The sequence below is a fragment of the Zootoca vivipara genome, chromosome 1 (assembly GCF_963506605.1).
Source record: "Zootoca vivipara chromosome 1, rZooViv1.1, whole genome shotgun sequence".
Classification (NCBI taxonomy): Eukaryota; Metazoa; Chordata; class Lepidosauria; order Squamata; family Lacertidae; genus Zootoca; species Zootoca vivipara.
In genome coordinates, this window is record NC_083276.1 from 79440633 (window position 1) to 79465053 (window position 24421).

The window sequence follows — 24421 nt, forward strand, 5'->3', positions numbered from 1 at the left end:
AATGTCATCAACAAGACTGTCAAATCAAAATTGTCAAGTGGTTTCTTGACATTGCCATGTCTTCATTGTGAATGGGGACAAATGAAAATATTCTCATTACTACTTAGTCAAGGAGGAGGTTGCTGGTATCACTATCAGCCATATACTGTTCCTCTACCATACTTATCCCTATAGTTCCTCCAAATCTCTGCCTTTGGGGCTACCACTCAAGTGAGGGAAGCAATTCTTTTGAACGACTAGAGTGAGGGCCTAATGCTGTGAAGTAGGGGTTACCACAATATAGAGCTACAGCAGACCATTCAGTTTTGCACCCTCATCACAAAGCCTAGGAATTCTAGACCAATACTCAAGGCTGTATCAGAGCAGAGATCACTAGTGGTTAGTTTGATTGTCATTACACAACATACAATCATGGGCAGTGTGTGGTATAGATGAAGCAGGCAAGAAATTCAAAGCGGTGATGAGGATTACAGCACTTCACTTCTGAATAGAGACTTTGTTGAAATGGGCTGTAGCTCTTGCACAATGCATAGCCCCAAAGGATAAAACGTTATGCACACTGATGTGTCTATTGAACTCTCATAAGAATAATCATGAGCTGACATGACTGGTGAAGGGTGACTCCTATGAAGCGTTGCCGAAGAGCAAAAGAGGATTACTTTGAATGAAAATGCCTGGAGCAATAGAATGGAAAGGGTGGTGTGAGCTGATGACAATAGGTCTCTATAAAAGCGGCTCATAGAGCAGAGCACAGGTGCACCAACCTGTCCACTTGACAGAGTGGAAGTAGAGTAGTTAGCTGGAAAACTGAGCTGTACGTACTCAGTGGATGGTCAGGATGCCTCCAGAGTCAGGCACTAGTGTGGGAAAGCCAGAACGTGTCTCAGGTGCCCCACAGTTCTTCACCTGGGAGGAGATAGGACTCCGCACAGGCAAAGGAGAATTCAAGGAGGAGAGATGGCTGGTAATCAGAAGGAAGATCTATGATATCAGCCAATTCCATTTGCGACACCCTGGAGGAACCCGTGTCATCAGCCATTATGCGGGACAAGATGCCACGGTGAGAGCTTGTAGTGGGGCCTGGGGACCCAGAGCATTTGGGAAGAACCATAGCGTAATGGCCAAACATCTGCTTTGTTTGCATGATGTCCCAGGTTCAATCTTGGCACTGCCTATTATCTCAGTGGATTTCAAGTAGGTGTCAGAGAAAAGGTACCTGCCTGGTTCCCTGGAGAACCACTGCCAGGCAAAATGGGCAGGATTGGGTGAGATGGACAATGGTCAGACTTAATGTAAGGCAGCCTCAGATGATCATATGATATGGTGCTTACTTGTCAACGTTGTCTAACACTGGGGAACATTTTTTCCCCCATTTTCTGTTGCATGAGATTTTTCAACTGTTCTTATATTTTTTTCAATGCTGATTTCATATCTGAAGTCGGTTCTGTTCTGTAAGCTCTAGTTTTTTTGCAATTCATGTTTTTCACTTTTCACCTGAATATTCGTTTTTCACAATGCAAGAATTAAATATTTTATTCAGCACAGAGCCAAAGTAGTACAATATGATTATGAATGTAAGTGACTTATATAGCATTGAACATGACATGTATAGCATTGAAAATGACATGTATATCTATGTACAGTTGGAGGTATGCAAAAAAATGTATTCCCTTGAGGAATATATACAAGCTGTTGTTATTCAGTTAAGAGTTTGCGCTTGTATTTGAAAACATTTACCTTCAGTATTTAATGCCTTCACAAACTGTTTCATCAAGCCATCTTTTTTCATGTCTCCTATGCCAAATACGGACAGCTATATGTTCAGTAAAGCTTAATTCAACCACATAAAGGCAAAAGGCCTTGAGGTCAATATTGGCTTATGAGATCCTGAACTTTAATAATCTGCAAGATCTCATCCTTACCTCCTATGTCGCTTTTCAAACTCCAAATTAATTCTTTTAAATCCATCTCAGAATCAAATCCAGAATTCCTCCTTCAACGAGCCACGCCCCCTGGTGCGTCCTGATTGGATGCGCCAAGGGAGCGCCGCGGCTGGGTGCCAGCCAATGGGCTGGGGGGGGGAAAAGAATGGCAACCATTCCCCCACCATGTGTAGGCTTTGTGGTGCCCACAGTCTCCCCTCCTCCTACAGCGGGAGGGACTATTCTGGATTTGATTCTGAGATGGATTTAAAAGAATTAATTTGGAGTTTGAAAAGCGACATAGGAGGTAAGGATGAGATCTTGCAGATTATTACAGTTCGATTGGCGGTAGGCATTGGATTATCTCTGAAAGGTTACAGGTGGGGGGGAGGTTGCTGCCATCACCTCCCCCAAAATGCTGAAGGGTACTCCCTTAAGGAGTCCGGGGCGTGGCCATGTCCGAAGCTGTGGTAGGTGAGGGCCTAAGGCACGCCCCTAGTGGTGGCCCCGGGGTGAGTTCCTGGTTGATCTGCATCGCAGGGCTCACCCAATGGTGGTTAACCCTTCACAGACTGCCAGCAGAGCGGGCTGGAGTCGGATATAGATGGTTAGATCCAATGCCTAAGCCAATACCTCTCTACATCCGTAATCAATAAAGTTGTGGCCCATTAACCTTATGCAATGTCTCCTGTGTCTTTATTTATTCCGGGGAGGGTTTGGGGTATCGCCACAAATCCTCCTTCCATGTCACAATCAACCAAAAAGATGGCTTGATGAAACAGTTTGTGAAGGCATTCAAAGGTAAATGTTTTCAACATATAGTTGCAGCTTTTCCCGCTTTGTCTTTCGAGAAGATCAAAGCAGGTGTGTTCGATGAACCTCAAATTCGTGCCCTTGTTCGAGATGAGGAATTTGTCAGGAAGATGAATCAAAGAGAAGAAAGTGTGGCAGTCTTTCATGGCAGTTATGAAAAACTTCCTTGGCAACAAAAAAGCAGACTACTACAGTGGTACCTCTACTTACGAATGTTTCTACTTACGAACGGAGCTCCATCCGCCATCTTGGATGCGGTTTAGATAGGATTTTTTCTACTTACGAATTTTTAGATAGGGTTGCTTCTACTTACGAATTTTTTCTCCCAATGCATTCCTATGGGATTCGACTTACAATTTTTTTCAACTTACAAATGTGTGTTCGGAACGCATTAAATTCGTAAGTAGAGGTACCACTGTATGAGGTTGTGGTTTAAAAAAAGTTGTTGGTTTTCCACAATCTTGGGTGCAATATGAGTTTGAAGCTCCATTTCCTGAACAGTCACCTAGATCAGTTCCCCAAAAACCTTGGGGCAGTCAGTTATGAACAGGGAGAGCGCTTTCATCAAGACCTGAAGACAATGGAAGAGCGTTATCAAGGGCGATGGGACAAAACTATGATGTCAGACTACTGCTGGACCATCAAATGAGAATCCCCTGTGCAACTCCACAAATGCAAGAGCTATAAGCGCAAATTCTTACCTGAATAACAGCAGCTTGTATACTGTAGTGTATCCCAAAGGAATACATTTTGTGCGTGGTTTTTTTTTTTGCATTTTTTGCATAGATAGACATGTCATTTTCAATGCTATATACTGTATGTCATGTTTAATGCTATATAAGTCACTTGCATTTATAATCATATTGTGCTACATTGGCTATGTGTTTAATAAAATATTGAAAAATGATTGCATTGCGAAAAACGAAGATTATGGTGAAAAGTGAAAAACATGAATTGCAAAAAAACTAGAGCTTACAGAACAAAACTGACTTCAAATATGAAATCAGCAAGTTGAAATTAGGTTAGAACAACTGCAGGTGTCAATGCCACAATAATTTTGTTCCCCAGTGTATATGAGGGTGCTAAAAAGATTTAGACCAAAGGGAGAAGGATCTGAAGGGACAGAAAAGGAAATTCCAGAAGTCACAGGCTATTCAGAAAAGAATTTGGGTTATATCTGTGAATGGATGAATGAAGCAAGAGTTTGCAACTCCTCTTTCAGACATGGAAATGGGGCAAATAGTAGATTAGAACATTATATAATGTTAGCCTGCTTAAATCCCACAGCATTTCAATCTCAGGGGATCTAAGCTGCCTAATAATGTGCGAGATCGCAACCTTAAGCTTCAAAGCGTCTTCAAAAGATGCTTGCTCAGAAGCACCACCTAAATTTTGTCTGGGTGATATTCAAGTGGATTTGAGGGTTTCTCCTCAGACAAAATATCAATAATTATGGGGAGCCTCAAGGAATTTCAGAAACATCAGTGAGATCTCTCATGTTTGGGTGTGTAGGTAGGTGTGGTTTCTTGTTCAGTTATGCTTAGGATTTCATCTTTCTCTGTGTATTTGCACAGCCTTATACACTCACAATAGCTTTCCAACCAAATTCATTCAGTGGTGTTTTCAGTGAAGTTGGAATTCATGATCAAGGGTAGTCTAGGAAAAGGCTATTTGGGTGGCATTCAGCTAAGCTTTACTCAGGGTAGACCCAATGAAATTAATGAACATGACTAGTTAGGTAAATTCATTTTAGTGGGTCTACTTGGTGAGTTTGAAAGAAAACTTGTTTTCATTGAGCATTCTTGGTAAGGGGCATAATTTATGTTGCACCATTGAGTTGGATTTGTGGTGCTGTAGAGGGGTTGTTTTGTGCTTGTTGGTGCAGCACTATGGTTTTTTGGATGTTGAGCCAAGCTTTTTGTAAGCTTCTGTGAAGATATTTAGGATGGAGTTCATCCTCTGAGTGTGCACACACTACGTTGTCATCCAGCATACCAAAGCTCTATGACGGAAGTTACAGTAACCTTACTCTTTGCTTTCAGCCTGCTCATATTAAAGAGCTTTCCACCTGTTCGATATATGATTTCTACTCCGGAGGGAGTAGAACTTTTAAGAGTTTTTAGAGTTGAGTTATGGTGCACAGAACAAGTCTGTCACTGACTGATGCTCCTCAGATGCCAGGATCAAAAATGCTTGCCGCGAGTGCATCTTTTTTTGTGGGTACTCAAGCCTATATACCTTTTTTCCTAGAAGAAAAGCACTAATTAAAAATGTGGCACTTGCTTAACAACTTCATGGTGAGTGCTGGCACCCTTTTTCCAGAAGAAAAGCACTAATTGCCACCTGTTCATCATGTTTAGGGACGACAACTGAGCTATTATGACCAATAACTGTTGCTACAACTCCCCTCCAACCATTTGTCTGAATTTCTTCCAAAACAATTTAAACCAGAAGTCATCAGCTTGTCTTTTTTCCCCTCTGCGTCTTCGAGGAGGTAGAAAAGATGAAGAATGTGACCATTACTAGTCCATTACTAGTGCTTAAGTTCATTTCACTCAGGCCAAGCGGGAAGGTTGAAAGCAGTTCAGTTGCAGTCCAAAGGCCAGGGCAAGCTGGAACGGAGAAGGAAATCTAAGTCCCCTGAGAGAGATATTCTCCTCCACACAAGGTACACATTCCCAAATGCAGAGTGCCACAGCCACACAGGACCACAACAGTCAGTCATGCACAAACTCCCACAACAAGAATCTCGTCACAGCACATGAAGAAATGCCCTAACTACATCTCTGGTTTCTGGGGTCTTCCCAGCATTGCGCCAGACTCTGCTTTTCTCAGCCACGCAAACCAAATCAGTGGAGGACCTGGCTCAGCTGAGCTTGAAAGATCCAGAATATATCTGGGTTCACCAGAAGGCAAAGTTCAGTACTCCAGCAACTTTGGAACAGAACTATGTTGCTTGTGAGCTGCACGAGAAAATCAATATGCTGTATTCCTTTTTGAGAAGTCATCTGAATGAGAAAAGTATTGTACTTTTTGCAAGCTGTAAAGAGGTTCAGTATTTGTTTAGATTAGATTAGATTTCTTTATTGTCATTGTGTAATTACAATGAAATTGGATGATTAGAGTCTTCTGCCATCTTCGACCTGGGCTCACTATACTGGCTCTTCGTGGCAGACAGCAGCACATGAATAGAATGGAAGTCTACATTGATTTTGTGGCAAGAAATCAGCAGTTCTCTTTGCTACTGATCTTGTGGTTCGGGGACCTTGATTTCCCTGCTGTGAATTGGGTCATTCAGTTTGACTGTCCAGAGGACAGAATACTCAACGTTCACTGCGTTGGCAGAACAGCCTGGTACCAAGAAGGTGAGGAAGCTCTCCTTGTGCTGCTTTCTTTGGAGGAAAAGTTTTTACTCCCTTAAATCCGCCTCTGGTGGATGTTCAGGTGTGAGAGTGAGAGTGCAGAAATGCAGCTGGGTAATTTTAGAACCTGGAGTCAGTGGTCTTACTTTGGGTGGTGGGGAGAGGAGGTTTTAGACAGCCATCCTTTAATGGATCCATCCACACCCAGTTCTGACTCTGTTTGAGAGAGAATAAGATCGAAAGAGCATAGGGTAGGGTGTGTGTGATAATCTTAAAATAGCCAGCACCCCTCACTACTCCCCTGGACAGCTCCCTGTTTCACTTTTAAGAGAGAGTCAGAGACAGAATGGTGTGGCTCTGGCCCTAACTATTGCTGATATGCAGGCCCAGAAACAATTGTCCCCAAGGGAATGCAAAAGAGAAAAAAAGCATTCCCCACCTGTTATCTTTACACCAGTCTTGGAGTGCTTGGACTTACAGAATGATAACAGCAGGCACACCCACACTTGAGAGAGGGAAGTATCAGCAAACTCAGGGGAAACTCAAGGGTGGGGTGGGAGAATTGTGTGAGGAACCACTAATGAGAACCAGAACCAGCGGAGAAATTCTGTATGGAGTGGCCTTCATATGTGCCTTATTTGACTTAACAGTGAACGGGTGATACCGGTATGTATGTCACACCCAAATGTGCCACTGGGATTTTCTTTCATCGTACATCTGCAAGAGGGAATTGCCCAAAGTCACACCCACCCCAGGCAAAATTCTCAGTATGTTGTCCTTTCTTAAGCTTCTTTTTTCACCTAGTTTACCTCTATTCTCATTTCTCTCAGTCTTTCGCAACAGTTCCTCCCCCTCATTTTACTGCTGCTTCTTCTCCCCCACCCCTCACTGGCCCACAGAGGTCCAGTTACTTCCCCTTCCAAATGTCAAGTCATATCTCCTTCCTTGTTCAGAATTTGTATTTATTTATTTAATAAAAATTATACACCACTTGACTGCTTAAAAAACAAAAAAACCCTCATTGCACCTCCCTCCCCTCACTTGACCCCCAATCCCAGCTGTCCAACAAACCGTAATTCCAAAACCACCCATCAACCTGCCACTGAGACTATTTTTCCACCATTGATCTCAGCCCTCAAGGAAGAGAACCAGCCGGCACCTTGTATCATTTGTTGCTGAGCTCAAAACGAACTTCCCAGAATATCAGCTCCATCACTTCAGCATAGTAGCTTCCTCCGTTTTACACCCTATTTTGTTCTCTCTGTGGTTTTAGGATGCTTTCACCGCTTTCCACAAGGATGAGGACTTAGTCAAGAAATACCTGAGCTCCCTACTAATTGGGGAACTGGCACCTGATCAACCCAGCTGTGAACCAACCAAAAATGTGAGTTTCCCTCGCAACTTTCTTTTAAGGATATGTGTGGTGTGGCCAGTGGCCTCAAGACATTTTGCTGCCTGGGAGGAAGGATAAGATGGCACCCTCTCCATTACACATACTGAAGACTGCTGGTCTGGAATCTGACCCGTAAGTTCAGTGCTGGTGATGCTGGTGTCAGGATAGTGTCATCTTCACACCTGAGACCAGCTGGCTATCTTAAGGGACAGAGAGTAGGCTGCATGACATACACAGTTTTGTCTTCTGATAGAGGGGAGTTGCTGGGGGACTTAGGAGGAAATATGGGGGTCTGGTATTGCCCTCCCTCATCAACTCTGCCTAATGGTAGGAATAACGCTGTATATAACAAATACAGGAAATATACGGTAGCTTGCAACCAGGGGCAGCTTGCCCATTGGACCTAGTGGCGCAGGGCGCTGAGGGGCGCCCCAGCTAGTGGGGGAGCTGCGCGGCGGCCTCCCTTTCCCTCTTCCTGGACGCCCGCCAGCCGCGCCGCTCGGAGGAGAGAGGTAAACAAGCAGAGCAGGGGCACTAGGACCCTGTTCCGCTCTGCAGCGGAGCTTTCCTTTTTTAAAAAAAGAGTGGGGGGCGCCCGAGGGATCTGCACCAGGGCGCCCGATGACCTTAAGACGCTACTGCAGGCATCCCCAAACTGTGGCCCTCCAGATGTTTTGGCCTACAACTCCCATGATCCCTAACTAACAGGACCAGTGGTCAGGGATGATGGGAATTGTAGTCTAAAACATCTGGAGGGCCGAAGTTTGGGGATGCCTGCGCTACTGCTTGCAACTACAATCCTGTAACATGCTTAGCACATGTTCTAGTTGTGGCACCTAACACTGTGTGTAGGACTCCCTCTGTGACCCTATAACCTTGCTCTCAACATTTTAAGTAATTGTGTCCTAGAGATCACTGAAAAATAGAAAACACACACCGGGCATGTGATTTTTCATGATGCTGCAGAAGCTCAGTATTTCAAATTATTAGAATGTGGCCAGCTGTTCTTTTGCAGACAATCCAAGCTACAAAGACGCCCACCCCTATGGCGAATCCACTTGCTACGGCTTCCTCTTCATCCCTCATTGAAATGAAGATGGGGAGATAGTGGAGATGTGATTGTTTGCTCTTTTAACATGTCCCTGGTTAGGACACAGAGCTAAAGGAGATCCCCTGGTCTCACAGTCCCCTTGCTGGCTGGGTGCCTTCCAGAGTATGTTTCTATGATGAGTCTGCATCACATATAACCACAGATGAGAGATATTAACTTTAGGCACCTCTCACAGGCAACGCTGGTAAATGATTTTCATGAGCTGCGCACCACAGTGAAGAGGATGGGACTCCTCCAACCCAGTTTTCTCTTCTTCGGCTTCATGTTTCTACATGCTTTCCTGCTGGATACTGCATCCTGGCTGACTATCTGGTATTTTGGAGCATCCTGGGTGCCCTTCCTTGTTGGCGTGGCACTGTTCACCATTGCACAGGTAATGTGTTTGTGTCATGAAGATCTCTGGGGTGTTTCTCAGCACCTCCAGGACCAATGAACTGCTTTATGATTCATAGCATTCTCCCTAGCCACAATGCTGGAATTTTAATTATGTCAGTGGAATTTCAGCCTCTTTGTTGGCGTTCTGGCCAATAAATTTGCATTGATGCTCCTGGGTTTATCCTGTAAAGCAGTAGCAGGATTAGTAACAACTAATCCAGAATGCGGCAGCTAGACTGGTGACTGGGAGCGGCCGCTCCCAGTACGTTTCCGAGCACAATTCAAAGTGTTGGTGCTGACCTTTAAAGCCCTAAATGGGCTCGGTCCAGTATACCTGAAGGAGTGTCTCCACCTCCATCATTCTGCCCGGACACTGAGGTCCAGCACCGAGGGCCTTCTGGCGGTTCCCTCGTTGCGAGAAGCCAAGTTGCAGGGAACTAGGCAGAGGGCCTTCTCGGTGGTGGCGCCTGCCCTGTGGAACGCCCTCCCAACAGATGTCAAAAAGGAAAACTACCAGACTATTAGAAGACATCTGAAGGCAGCCCTGTTCAGGGAGGCTTTTAATGTTTAATAGATTACTGTGTTTTATTTTTCTGTTGGAAGCCACCCAGAGTGGCTGGGGAAACCCAGCCAGATGGGCAGGGTATAAATAATAATAAATTATTATTATTATTATTATTATTATTATTATTATTATTATTATTATTCACCGTTTCTCAAATATATGGTGCCATACTGCAGAGACAGCTCAAACGTGTGGGTGATGTGAGTTGGATGGAGAATGTGAAAGAACTCTAGTGATTGTGCACATTGTCGTGGAACCATGGCGGATGGGCACGATTTGATTGCTTCCGTGGGGAATTTTGTGCACTGCCTAGTCAGTATGCTACTAGGGATAGAGGTGGAATTCAGTTCAGTTCACATTTAAAAGCGAACCAACCAAATCTGCACTTTTCTAAATGATACACAAACTGAAACACAACCTCCATTCAAAATTCACACTCCCGCACTGGCCTCCAGTTCCTCGCAGGCTGCATACACCACCTGCTCTGCATAAGGTACTATGCAGGAGCTCCCATTTACTGACTGCAGTGCTGGAGGCACATACATTGCATACAACCAGTGCTTTTTTCTAGGGGGGGCACAGGGAGAGGCATACCCCTACACATTTTGTGAATCTTTGTACTTTTGTCCATTTACTGTATTTATTTTCCCCGATTTGAACTATAAAATGGTGGTTTTCTTGAGTCAAAATGAGAGTACCCATAAACATTTTTTAAAGAAAAAAAAAGCATTGCATACAACAATGTGTATATTAGGAGCAATTCATGCTAAAAGAAACCTTTTTTACCCCAAGTGATATGGAAATGTGGAGAACTGAACATTAGAGAAATGAAAAACTGAGATAAGCTGAAATTGACAAATTCACCCATCCCTAGTTTTGGCCTACAACTCCCATATCCCTAGCTAAGAGGACCAGTGGTCAGGGATGATGGGAATTGTAGTCCAAAACATCTGGAGGGCCGAAGTTTGGGGATGCCTGCACTAGACATATACGGTAGATAGCAAGGCCAGACAATGAGTAAGAAAAGTGACATTATGAAAGGTCCAGTTACATGTTGGGGGGGGGCAAAATATCACATCACATTGTCTTAGTGTTGCTTTTCCCCTTCCAGATCCAGTATGGATTTTTACAGCATGATCTTGGGCATCTTTCAGTCTTTCAGAAGACCAAGTGGAACAGACCGTTTCACTTCATTGTGATGGGAATATGTAAGGTAAAATGATGTGCAAATGACAATGTCCACTGACAATGTCCCAATAGCAGTGCCCTCTTTGCACTTCACTGGGGGAAGAAGGACCATTTCTTGGGCTTGCCTGGTGTGATGATAACAAGGATAATGAAAATAGCATTGATGGTATGATGTTTCAAGCATTCAGTGTGGTTCAGATACGGGATCTCACTCATTCTTACAACTCTATTAGTATTGCCTCAGTCCATACTGCAGGGGGCAAAGTGATGAAAAGCATGGTTTAAGGCTATCTTACCGGTAGTGGTTTCATGGCTTTGGTAAGATTTGAACAGCTTGTTACACAACACCAGCTGCTGGGGCTAAAAATCTCAGGTGAAGGACTATGGCAACTCTTTCCCCTCACTTTGGCAGCAAGGGGGCTGTTCATCATGGCTAAATAATAATTTGGGTACTACCTAGCAGTGGATCCTGGTTCACTAGGAAGTAAAGAACAAATAAAGTCAAGGCACTAAATAAACACTACGTATCTCTGTAACATAGATATGGTCTTCAAACTTTACAAGAGTCTTTGGCCAATAGAATACACTGTTTCATGCCATCCTAATCTCTGAGCGGTGCAAGATTCCAGTGATTTCAGGCGCTTACTCAGGGTTCATGTTTCCATTTGGAAATGAGGCACAACAGAGACTGTGTTGTCTTTAGGATATATGCTTTATTTACACACACAATGGAGAGGTTCACAGCATTAGCATCACAAGAGGGTCTTGTTTCTCCCATAGCCACAGCCTTGGATTCAGCATGACTCTCTCTCTCTCTTTGCTGCTTTGCTTCTAGGTCATATCACTGCAAACTCCACTCTAAACTCAAGCCTTGTTCTTCTAACTAACCGTTTGCTGTCCCACACGGAGCGCCTTTCCTTTGTTTCCCTTAATGGCCCGTCAGCCAGGCAACACAGGAAGCTGGCCTGGCTTATATTTAAAAACTTGCTGGATACAGGGGGCACACAGCTGTCTAGGTCCACCAGTGAGTGAGTTGGCAGTAGGCCAGGCCAGGGAGATGCTCTTCTGAAATGGAGAGGGCCATTACAGATCTGGAGTCTTCTGTAAGGACATACATTCAGCTGAGACAGATGGCACATCCTCCTTACTTCCAAAGTGAAACAATGTAATGCAATGTGTTTTTAATGTTCTACACTGCTCTGGGATCTTCTGATACAGGGAGGTATATAAATCAAATATACAACAACAAAAACAATGGGGGAGGGTTTTTTCTTCCCTCTCACACATTATTATTTAGGATCAGAGAGTGAATTTTGAATGCTTGCCTTTAGATTGAAATCTCGGAACTGTCTAGTAACTCAACATGGCAGGAGGTAAACTCACACGTGATGGTAGGAAAGGGGAGGGTACAGGATGGTAAAGTTGTATCATGTGTCCCCATCTTTAAAAAATAATAAAATCAGCTGTAGTTGAGCAAATGTATACACCTAGATTTATTAATCTTTTATATTCTGCAATCTTTATACAGCAGGAATGAGTACAGTATGTAGCTCTACCCATGAATAAGTGATATATATGTGTGTATTTTCATTATGTGTGAAGGGTGGACCACCAAGCCAATGGAACCATATGCATAATCAGCATCATGCCAAACCCAACTGCTTCCGCAAGGACCCTGATCTCAATATGCACCCATTTTTGTTCAGCCTGGGAAAGGCACTCTCTGTGGAGGTGAGCAGAAGACCTGGGAGTGACTCAAATAATAGAAGAGGGAACACCAAATTAACAGAATTCATACTCTTAGTGAGCAACCTGGGAAGAAAGGAAGCACGCCATCTCCAGGACACAGCTTTAGTGTTCCTTCCTACAGCTCATGTTGTCGATGGGCTGGTTATACCATTAGATTAGTTTCTTATTTTCCTTATTCCTAGATGGCATCTGTTCTGCTCATGACAGGCTGGCCTGGAGCGGAAGTACAGAAATGGATATGGCCTTCAGGCCATCCCTCCACAAGTCCCTTTGACAGGCAAAGCTGTTGGTCACCTGATGGCAGGTGACAGCAGATGATTTAAAGTTTCAGCTGTGGCTGAAGGAACAAAGATTCTTTCTTTGTGTCCCTGGATTCAGGCCACAGCTGTGAAGTCATAAGGATGACATGTCTTTGTTGTTTGCCCAGAACTGCTTAACAGGCCAACCTCTGAGGCCTGGTGGGCTCAATGGTGAAGAACCTCTGGCCTGTGGGCTCCCAAAATAGGGTGCCACCACTGAGAAGACCCTAGTATGTATAATGTCTCCTCCGCAATTGTACTCATTAGAGCTAACACAAGGATCCCTATTGTAAAGAATGGAAGTTGGCACTCAGAAAGTTTATATATGGTTGTCAGCTTAACCATGTTGCTTCTCCTCTCCATCTGCAGCTTGGCAAGAAGAAGAAGAAATACATGCCCTACCAGCACCAACACATATACTTCGCCCGTGAGTATCCCTGCCATTTTATAATAATTTTATAATATTATTTTATAATAATAAAAACACGATAAAACATCAAACATTAAAATCTTCCTTAAACAGGGTTGCCTTCAGATGTCTTCTAAACGTCAGATAGTTGTTTATTTCCTTGACATCTGATGGGAGGACATTCCACAGGGAGGGTGCCACTACCAAGAAGGCCCTCTGCCTGGTTCCCTGTAATCTCAGTTATCATAGTGAAGGAACCACCAGAAGGCCCCCGAAGCTGGAGCTCAGGAGTATGGATCTGGAAATTGCAACCCTTAGTAAAGCCATGCCTTGTGGTGGATGAGAACAATGGCATTATTATTGGGCAGCATAATTTTTTTTGACAATAGTTTTAGATGGATGATTTGATGAAAATATGGAATTCTATATTAAGTTGTTGTTATTTTATTATTATTTTTTACTACTACTATTTTGCCAGTATGACCAGAGATGGATGGATAGACAGACTCTATTGCGTTTGGGTGATTTACATCTTTGTAATGTTCTTGTTTTCTGATTTCACTAGTCTTAGCCCCGTTGACCTTTGTTATATTCGTCCAGGGTGTTGTATTGCGTTTCGCATTTCAAAGGAAAAAATGGCTGGTAAGTCATCTGCAGATTTGCAGTGCTTTCTCCTCTGAATAAGTCTATTTGGGGATGGGTATAAGACAGAGCAGGAACAGTGGCAGTATGCAGGGAGCGGGGAGAAAGGTAGGGTCCTGACACTTCCTTTTGCTCTCTGGTGCTATTGTATGCTGCCGTGCGGTGAGCTAAGGCAACTGGGAAGATGTCGTTCTCTGTATACCTTGGAAGATCTACATTTCCTATGAGCCAGCTTTGGGCCTGTTGACTATGTAGTGCATCGGGACACCAGAGAAACATGGGAAGAGGCAGATCTCCCTCCCCTGCATTCCATGTTGCTCATGGGCTGGTAATGCTTTAGGGAGAAGTGGGAAGATTTGGAGGCTGGTGGGGAGGGTGGGTGAGAATATGGGAATTCTTCTCTGGCTTTGAGTTTTATCTGAGCTTGAGAAGAACTTCTGGTTCCTGAAGATCCTTTGACAAACCTCTGAATTTTGTATCTGAGCCTGAGATTAGTGAGCTTCACTGGGATCTCTGATTTGAACACCCTCCCAACAAAAAGCTTGGGTGACATCAGCAGATGAGAGGGATAAAATCCCTCCAATGAATTATTCCGGGAATTATTTTCACTTTGAAGAGAAATGTAGCTTCCTGGCAGAAAATCTACCTGGCTCATCAGATTCAGTATTGTCCCATCTTGACTATTACTGATCCCCTTCATGCCCTTTCCTTTTATCATGACAGCATCCCTGGATGTTCACATGCAAACAGTGCTGTTCATCTATATTTCATTATGGCCTTTGTGATCTCCATAGTTGTTGCATACAGTTAGTAGATCTGAAATGAAGGACCTGGCAACTGTTTTCTAACCTTCCCCACCCCCCTAACACTGTTTTCTTTGGCAGGAGTTTGCTTTCATCATACTTTACAATGTCCGCGTCTGTCTCATGTATGTTCCTTTAATGGGATTTAAGAGCTTCATGGCATACTACTGGTTGGCCAGGTAATAGTTCTTCTGGCTTCTGCTTTTTCTGCTCTACAGGCTTTCCTTAATTTATAAGCTGTGTGTTCAGAATACATGCTCTCTTCATGTAGAAACTGGCTCCTACATGTGTCAAAGCCTCATACCACAATGACACAAAAGCAGCCCAGGAAGGTGCCCCACAGGAGAGACTGTGCCTCCTCTAGTCGGTGGTTACTCTAAACTGGTGGTTTTTAGATGCCCCCGTGCCCCCCATGGACCACTTGAAAATTGTTGAGTGTCTTCGATGATCACTTAATGAATATTCTGCCTGTTATAATAATTGGCGTGCTATGGTCCATGGGGTCACGAAGAGTCGGACACGACTAAACAACAACATATAATAATTGTAATACACTGTGTGAGGTCCCGAGTGGTTTTTAATTTCATTTTACAGTCATGTTGCAAACCACCTAATTGAAGCTTATGGACCACTGTTTGGAAACCCCTGCTCTAAATGTCTTTTGGTCTCATGTAGGGTTGAGAAAGGGACCCAGGTGGCACTGTGGTTAAACCACTGAGCCTAGGGCTTGCTGATCAGAAGGTCAGCGGTTCGAATCCCTGTGACGGGGTGAGCTCCTGTTGCTTGGTCCCAGCTTCTGCCAACCTAGCAGTTCGAAAGCACGTCAGAATGCAAGTAGATAAATAGGAACCGCTACAGCGGGAAGGTAAACGACGTTTCCATGTGCTGCTCTGGTTTGCCAGAAGCGGCTTTGTCATGCTGGCCACATGACCTGGAAGCTATACACCGGCTCCCTCGGCCAATAATGCGAGATGAGCGCGCAACCCCAGAGTCGGTCACGACTGGACCTAATGGTCAGGGGTCCCTTTACCTTTACCTTTAGGGTTGAGAAACCAGTGGGCTTCTGGATTTCACTGGACTCCAACTCCCATCATTCCATGCTGGTTGAGGCTCATGGGAGTTAGAGTCCAACAGCATGTTTCCCATCCCTGATCTTTTAATGGTGATTGTTAGTGCCTTTAGCTTATTTGAATGGTGATTGTTAGTGTTGTTGCTTGTCTGCCTAGGTTCCTAGAAAGCTCTTGGTTTCTCTGGATCTCGCAGATGAACCACATTCCAATGAACATTAACTATGACCAGAATTTAGACTGGGTGTCTGCCCAGGTAAGATAACTACTGCTTTTATCTTCATCTTTCTTTCATATAACAAGCTCATTCCTGAATATATTTGGGCACAGGGAAGGAGACACCTAACGAACCACATCAGCTAAAGCCCTGCACAAGGATTTTGGCTTGTGCAGTGGCGCTTTCCCATTCCCCCCACCCCATCCCACATATCCTGAAATTGGCTGAAGGGGGCTGGGAACAGTGGGCTAGCAGCGGGAGAAGAGGGGAGATTATTCCATTTGGCAAGCTTGTGCAAACAGAATGTTTGGAAGAGCATCATGTTGAAGCCCACTCTTAGTATCGTATATTGTTGGAACCTGCCCTGGAATCTTAGGGTGAAGGGTGGGTTAATAATACAGTGGTACCTTGGTTTACAACCACAATTGGTTCCGGAAGTCTGTACTTAACCTGAAGCGTACTTAACCTGAAGTGAATTTTCCCATTGAAAGTAATGGAAAGTGGATTAATCCGTTCCAGACGGGTCCACGGCGCTTGTAAACCGAGGCGGTTGTAAACCAAGGTATGACTGTAATAATATGGGCAACTCTCTATGTTTCCAGGGGTTATGGTCCAGGGATTGTGCACAAGCCAAAATTGTGTTGTCAAAACACATTGGGTGCAATGACTGGTGGAATTGCCAAAGTCCTGTCCCCCCTGATGTCCACCTTCTTTCTAACCCCAATATATATATATATATATATATATATATATATATGGAAGAACATAAAGCTGAATGTGCACAAGTTAAATGCATGTAAGTTACAAGTTACCTGTAAGTTGCAAGTTACCTAGAGTGGCTGGGGAAACCCAGTGAGATGGGCGGGGTATAAATAATAAATTACTACTATTACTACTACTACCGTGTTTCTCATATTTTAAGGCATCCCTAAAAAATAAGGCATGGCAGGATTTTGAAGACCTGGCGAAATATAAGGCATACCCCGAAAATAAGACATGCTGGTACGGTATGGCAGGGCACGCCGCGCCAAGTACCGACCCAGCGGGAGCCGGCAAAGGCAGCAGCGCGCGCTTTGCCAAGCTCCAAGCCGGCGGCGGGCTGCTGCTTTTGCTGGTTCCCGCTCCGTTGGGGCTCAGCAAAGCGCGCGGGAGCCGACTTCCAGTTTCCTCGCGCTCGCATCGGACGCGCTCTGCGGGAGCTCCGAGAAAAGCTCCGTGCACAAAGCCGCTGCCTAAGGGGTCTAGGGGCAACGCGAGGCTACCGTAAGCGACCCCCTAAAAGCCCTGGGGTGAACCAGGGCGAAACAATAGCCTGCAGCACGGCTGGAGGAGAAGCCCCTGAAGCCTACATCTCCGACGAGGTGAGACGACGGGGGGCGGGACTCGTGGCGCTAGGCTAAGAGCGACCCAAGGCAAGCAAGCCTCAAAGTCCGAGGGAGCAAAGCGGGGGGATATCCAATACAATAACCCCAAAGGACAAAGACAAGCCAATAGAAAGGAAAAAAAAGGAGAGGGGGAGCGGGGGAAAAATACAGACGCTGAATTCAGCTCAGCATAATAAGCCCACCCACCCCACTTCAAGGAAGAGGCGCCGGTGGAGTTTATATCGGGGACCAGAAGGGAGAAAACAAAGGAAGCCCTTCTAGTTATACAGAAGAGGATAACGTCGGAGAGACATTGAATTTTAAACTCCAACCTCCAAATCTTGAATAAAATGGACAATACCTTTATGTGCAATTAATGAGTAAGAACAGAAAAATGGAGTAGCGTGCTTCTGAGCTGGGCTGGGCTGATTAACAACCAGGAAGGAAGACGACAGAGTGCATAGTATTGCAAAGCGGGAGGAGAGAGAGGAGGAGAAAGAGAGACTGACGTGAGTGAGTGATAGCGACGCCAAGAGGTGAAAGAACAGACTCACAAGGAAGGCAAACCCCAGCCCAGCGGGCTGCTGCCTTTGCTGGTTCCCGCTCAGTCGGGGCTCGGCAAAAAATAAGACATCCCCGAAAATAAGCCATAGGCTTATTTTCTTGAGTTAAAATTAATATAAGACATGTCTTAAAATATGAGAAACACGGTACTACTACTACTACTACTATCAACTACTACTATCTTATGGGACAGGCTGCTGGGCCTGGGCAATGTATTGATACATCACCTAGAACTGGTTTGGGAGCCAGAGTGTGATGGCGCCTTCACCTGGCAGTATATCATGGGTGGGGCTTGCCTGCACCTGGCTCCATCTTCTGCCAGCACCTGATGGAAGAAACAACCTGCACTGGCCCCGGCCCTGTGAGGCACCCAGGTGAAATTGCTGCCGCTCCCACCGAGGTTCCTGAGGCAGTTTCACCCTGGTGCCTCGTGGGGCTGGGGCCAATGCAGCTTGTTCCTCTGCTTTTCAACATTGTGATGTATCACTATACAGTGGTACCTCGGTTGTCGATCGCTTCGAAAGTTGAACGTTTTGGCTTTTGAACACCGACAACCTGGAAGTGAATGTTTCTGTTTTTTAACGTGCCTTTGAAGTTGAACGGCTTCTGAGGCACGCTTCTCCGTTTTTTCAATGGATTTTGCCAACCGCCCATTGCGCCTCGGTTGTCAAACGTTTCGGAAGCCAAACGGTCTTCCAGAACGGATTACATTCGACAACCGAGATGCCACTGTATTGTGATGTTTGGCTGGTGATACATCGCGTTGTTGAAAAGCTGACAACACCCAGCCCTACAGGCTGTATTGCAAATCCTTCCTTTCCATTGTCTACTAAGGCCTATAATTTAGCCTATAAAGACAGGGATCAAAAGATGATAGAGACACTAATGCCAGATCTGTTTTCTGATCTGACACAAGCAGAGAAGGAGAAAGTGTGGACAAGAGGGAAGCATAGCTTGTGGTGCTAATCTTGTTTCTTAATAGCCAGTTATTTATCATCTTGCTTGCTCCCTATGGCTAAGCAAATGCCAAATCTTTATGTCGTGGTTTCCCCATACAGCTTATATAGCTGAAGACTATAATCAGATGAATGAACTGAACCTTTGCCCTCTAGGAATCCATTTATGGGTTCTTGGTAAGGATAAGGGAAGAATTTGATTCAGTTCACATTTCAAGTTAACCTACCTAATTTGCACTTTCTGAAACAACAGGAAAACCAAAAAAGTCATCTTTCAAAATCCACACTTTTCTGAATTTTTCAATGCAGTTCTCCAGCCGAATAATGGGTACAAAAATGAATTTACTGCGATAAAAGTGTCCATTAAAAGGCATGTGTTCGTGAAAATAACATACAAAACTGCATCGTATTACAGGAAATTGCATTGCAAAATGTGTATATTAAGTAGAATTGCATACAAATGTGGATATTAAGAGAAATTTGTATTAAAATGCTGGTGAATGTCCATGAGGACTTTTTCCAAAATAAAAATCACAAACTGATATGGAAATAGGGGAAATTGAACTTAAGAATGAGAAAATAAGAAACAGAAAGAAGCCAAAATTGGCAGATTCACCTATTCCTACTTCCCAGTGCAATTAATTCACTGTAAAGGTTATTTTCCTTGTTGTATAAGAAAATTTTGTGTGTGTGGGTGGGTATAACAAATTGCAAATGTGTTGATCAGTGGCTCTTAATGCTGCTTTTATAGTGCTTAAATGGATCTGTTTGGTGCACTCTCAGGTCACCAATAATATAGTGGAATTAACAGAGGAACATGGGAAAGAGTCCAAAGTTTCTCTGAAGTTTCTTCAACCTGCTACAGAGAAAACACACTTTCCAGTTGAAGAACAACTTGCCTCTTCAGCAGTGCAAACACCAAAATTCCAATGTGCATAGCTCTCCACTCATGATTATAGCATATTTTCATCATGGTCACACAACACAGATGTAGTTGCTGAGTTCTGATTCAGAAGTCTTTTTAGTGGCTTCACATGTGGTACCAACAAGGAAAGGAAAACCCACAAATAAAAATTAAAAACAGTAGTCTGCAGAACAACAAAGGTTAAATGAAGGAATGTGGTGTGTTGAAAATGAAAGAAGTGGGATTCAGCACATTCCTCTTTCTCACTTAGCTTGCAGCAACGTGTAATGTGGATCAATCCCTGTTCAATGACTGGTACACGGGGCACCTGAACTTCCAGATTGAGCATCAGTGAGTAAAAATATACCCTTTTATGAATGTATTTGGGAGAGCCCCTAATGGAACTGATGGACCACCCCCAAACCCTGAATGTTACTTCGCACCTGGAAAGACAGGTGGTGGCCAGGAGTGCTTTTTGCACTGCTTAATAAACTAACAATTTAATAGGCTAAACCAGCCTTGGGCAGCCAAATACCCTCCAACATTTTGAAGCCAAAATCCAGGGCGCCATCTTCCCAGAGGCCATCTTCCTGTCTTTTTATCACAAGAGCACAGTGGTCCATTTCAGTTGCCAGGATCTTATGTGATTTTGCCCCACGGTTACCCCCCCCAACCCCAACCCCCCACTTTTCCCAGGCACAGTACCCAAAAATGTGTGTTCTGGGGCACAGTGTAAGATCACGGCCCCAGAAAAAGTGCTTTTTTTCAGGGGAAAATCATGCCTCAAAATCACGCAAGAGCACAGCAGCCAAAATGGCCGCCATTCTCTCGTGATAAAAAATGGGATGTCCCTGCTTTTCTGGGACACTTGCATTTACACAGCCACGTTATCTGGAGCTGAGGGAAGTTGTAATCCTAAACATCTGGAGAGCACCAGTTCGTGGAAGGCTGAACTGGGCATAACTGGGATGCTTTTGGCTCACTTAAGATTCTCTGCTAGCTGCTTGATCCCATTTCTCCCTCTTTTCATCACAGCCTTTTCCCAACGATGCCTCGCCACAATTATTGGAAGGTCGCTCCTCTGGTGAAATCCCTCTGTGCCAAGCATGGCATTGAGTACCAATGCAAGCCCTTGCTCACGGCTTTTGCGGATATATTGCAGTAAGTGTCAATTAACTGAAGGAGGACCAGGGAGGTAGGCTCAATTGGGGATGAGAATATCAAGAGTGAGGGAAATCCTACTGGGCTTGGCGCCTACAGTTAAAGTGGAAGCAATAAACAGCTTATTCCAGTCAGGGCAAGTGCCTGAACAGCTTTCAGTGGGTCCCACTGGCAACCCTGTGAAAGATGTTGTCTCAGCAAGGTTAAAAATGACTGTCAGGGAACCCCCCACCCCACCCCACGGAACTTTAAGCAATCCTTAAAGGTCGCAAAGTTGGTTCTGTGATCACATGCTCCTACATGGCTGTAGAGCAACAGAAGCTCCAGGGAAGTTATCCTTGGGGTCTGAGGGTGATGGGAGAGCCACATCCTTAGGCCAGGAGGGTACAGAAGGGGTTTCTGAAGTTTTCCCTCCCCAGGTTGGGCAACCTGTGAATTGCCCAAGTCTGAATCCGCCTTAGTCAGGGCAATGCTGGGGCCCAGATTTAGAGGACATGACAGACAGCAGCACTGGTAGGGTATGGAAGAGAGAACTCTTGTGAAATGTTGCTGTCTGTGATTCATGAGGCCTTTCCCCCCTTTCCCTCTGCAGCTCTCTGAAGTCGTCAGGGGAGCACTGGCAAGATGCCTATCTCCATGCATAAGAAGAGGAAGGTCCTCAGGAGCGAAGCTTCTCCTGCCACTATCTGATGCTGCTGGGAAAATGGAAAAAAAGCAGCCTTGGGAAAGCATAATTTTGAGTGGGGATTAGCTAGATCCTAATGAGACTGTGAATGGGTGTTTTTCTCTTTCTTTTGCACAGGCAGGGGTGAGCTGAACCTGGGGCATTTAGCTCTAGAAACTTGGAGAAACTCCAAAGAGATTGGGAAAGGCAAATCAGTGCAGAGGGTACTTTGCTTTTAGCGTTTTAGTCAGCCTGCATGGCACAGATACACCACTGACACAGCAGCTGATCAGCCTCAAGCCACTCTGGGTGCATCCACCCTGAAGCTTTCCTTCTGCAGCCAATCCTTGGGAAGACTTTGCATGGATAATCCTTTCAGAACGACATGTTCTGGACAGATGTACTCTCCTGGCAGGCTGGCACTGATCCACCAAGTTGCAGAGGCACCTTGCAAATCAGTTTGCCCAAGAACATTTTGGCTTGTGTTGACACAGAGCTAGCACTTAAACGACAGGTAATGTCAAGGATACCATGTAGAATGCACTCCGTTTCCATACCTGAAACATACTGCCCAAACCAAATTAAAAGCACAACTTCCTCTCCTTCAGGCACGTAACATTACTGAACTAAGGCAGATTCATAAATGACTTGTTGCTGTATAGTAGATAGGACCTACTGACTCTTACAGAGAAGCTGTCCCTGATATGCAGTGTAAGCCAGGAGCAGAGGACACTTTGTGTTCATTTGCCTTTTTTATTTTAAGTGTGGGGTATCTGATGAAGATTTTGCACAGTTGGAAAATCTGGGAAATCTGCTTTAAAAAAGAAGAAGCCCTACCTACCTGGAGATGCCAGGGATTATTAAAAATGACAGCCTTTGCCGTTTTCTTGATAAGAGGTGCATTGCTTCTTAAGCATGAAGAAAGGCCTGTGGAGAAGATCGTGGACAACATTAGTTTTGGAAACCTTCTGTGCTGGCATGTGAGATGTCCTGATGATGGATCCAGCCTCCTGGTCCCCCAGAGGCCGCATGCTGCTTCTCCAGAGCATCAACCTGGACAATGAGGGCACAAAAAAGGCCATGTGTTTGGGCCTTGCCCAAAGCCACCAAGAACCCCTGCTCTTGATAGTGCATCACTCTGTTGTATGTAAGATTTCCATGGTTATCAGTAAATGAAGTCACATGATATAAATACGACTGCCACAACCACATGTAAAAGTGGATTCCATATTCATCACATCCAGTAATAAATCAGGACCTGTGGCTGTTATTTAAATGCATAACAGTGCTTTGATAATTTGTAATCATGAAACAATTTCCAATTTCAATTAAACAGAATATTCATGAGCAGTTGCATGTGGGTTTTGTTCTTCACACTATCTATTTAAAACTGATTTGAGGGCATGCATGATGGAGTTATGCTTCATCAAGTTAATATTCCTATTAAATTATGAAGCACCATTCATGTTGAATCAATAGTGTCAAACAATGCATCCCTTTCCAGTAATTTTATTGGGAACTCCTTCCAAAAATGTTCTCTTGTTCAGTTACATTGCCCTCCTTTGCAACATCATGTAGCCCAAACCTGATTAACTTTGCTATGTGGCATCATTCCAGTCAAGTTGTGATCCCTGCCTGGCTGAATCATACATCAGATAAGCCAGGAAAGATGGAAAAGAAGCCAAAACAGGCAGCAGGGCAGTCTCGAGCAGGTCGCGCGCCCTGGTGCTGAGGGGCGGAGATCGCTCTGGCGCCCCCGCCCTCGCAGGGCGCAGCATGGTTTCCGCGCGGCTTCGTCGCGCGGCGCCCAGCCTACCAGCCCGGCGCCCTGGCGCACCACGCCACCGGGGGTCTACCTAGAGCCGGCCCTGAAGCAGTATACACTCCCATAATCCAAGCCATTTCTTTGAAAATGAAAATGAAATAAAATAATTTCCATATGCAATTCCATATACATGCAGGTCCCACTATCAAACATTTGTTATAAAAAAATTCATTCCCTATGTACACCACAGATTCAGATATCCAAAACCAATGGAGATCATTGAATCGCTATGCATCCATTCACCTAACAAACCGTTTCCTTGAAAACACATTGTGTTCGGATAGCAGGACATTTAGAAACAATTCTATATTTAAAAAACACTTTAAAATATTCCCAGTACAGACTTATGCCCTCTCAATTCTTGTTTGGGTACTTTGAACTTGCCATGTTTCCACCCCACCTCCAGCAATTGCTAGTCCCACCCAAAAAAACTCCATATTATTTTTAAGATTAATATGCTCTGGTTTTTCTCAACATTACCTGCTCTTCTTCATAATCTTGGGCTGGACAAGGGTGTCCCCTACCTTTTTTTTTTTTAGCTCTTGCCCAGCCTGAGACTCTGAAGTAAAAGAATGCAATCTAGATGACCCTGGCTAGGAACTCATGTCACAGCAGTCACAGCTGCATTTACAGTCGGATCCTGTGCATATTCTCCCACTGCATTAAATGTGTGCAGTGCTAGATTACCAAATAGCCAGAGAAGGCACTGGCCTATGGGCCCCACACTATTTGAAGTGCCCCACAACACCTGATCTTGAAAGAAAATTACAACCAAGCTTTATTAGTTCAATGTTACCCCACTAGAGTGGAGGGTCCCAAGATTTCAACTGCCCAGGGGTCTCCCCAGGCCCAGAGTTTCATCCGGCTGTGTGTGTACGCAAGCAGACATATAAAAGGAGGGTGGCGTTTTCTTTTTCAGCCGCACCATCTTGCAGACCCTCCAAGTGTCCCTATTTTCCAGGGATATTATCGGATTTACAGAAGCTGTCCCAAATTCTGATTTGATCCCAGAATGCCTCGCTTTTAATTGGGACGTCTCTATTTTCATCAGAGAAATGTTGGCGTGTA

The 24421-nt window shown here is 44.6% G+C and overlaps 1 protein-coding gene across 1 annotated transcript; it reads left to right on the forward strand.

The window, feature by feature from the left end:
- Window positions 1-766: 766 nt before the first annotated feature.
- LOC118089045 (acyl-CoA (8-3)-desaturase) lies at window positions 767-22763 on the forward strand. Its single transcript, XM_060276925.1, has 12 exons — window positions 767-1060; window positions 7371-7481; window positions 8777-8974; window positions 10653-10754; window positions 12332-12460; window positions 13147-13204; window positions 13752-13828; window positions 14713-14810; window positions 15858-15954; window positions 19975-20054; window positions 20739-20864; window positions 21457-22763. Exons 1-12 carry the CDS (start codon window positions 830-832, stop codon window positions 21506-21508), a joined length of 1359 nt encoding a protein of 452 aa, XP_060132908.1. The 5' UTR covers window positions 767-829; the 3' UTR covers window positions 21509-22763.
- The last annotated feature ends 1658 nt before the right edge of the window (window positions 22764-24421 follow it).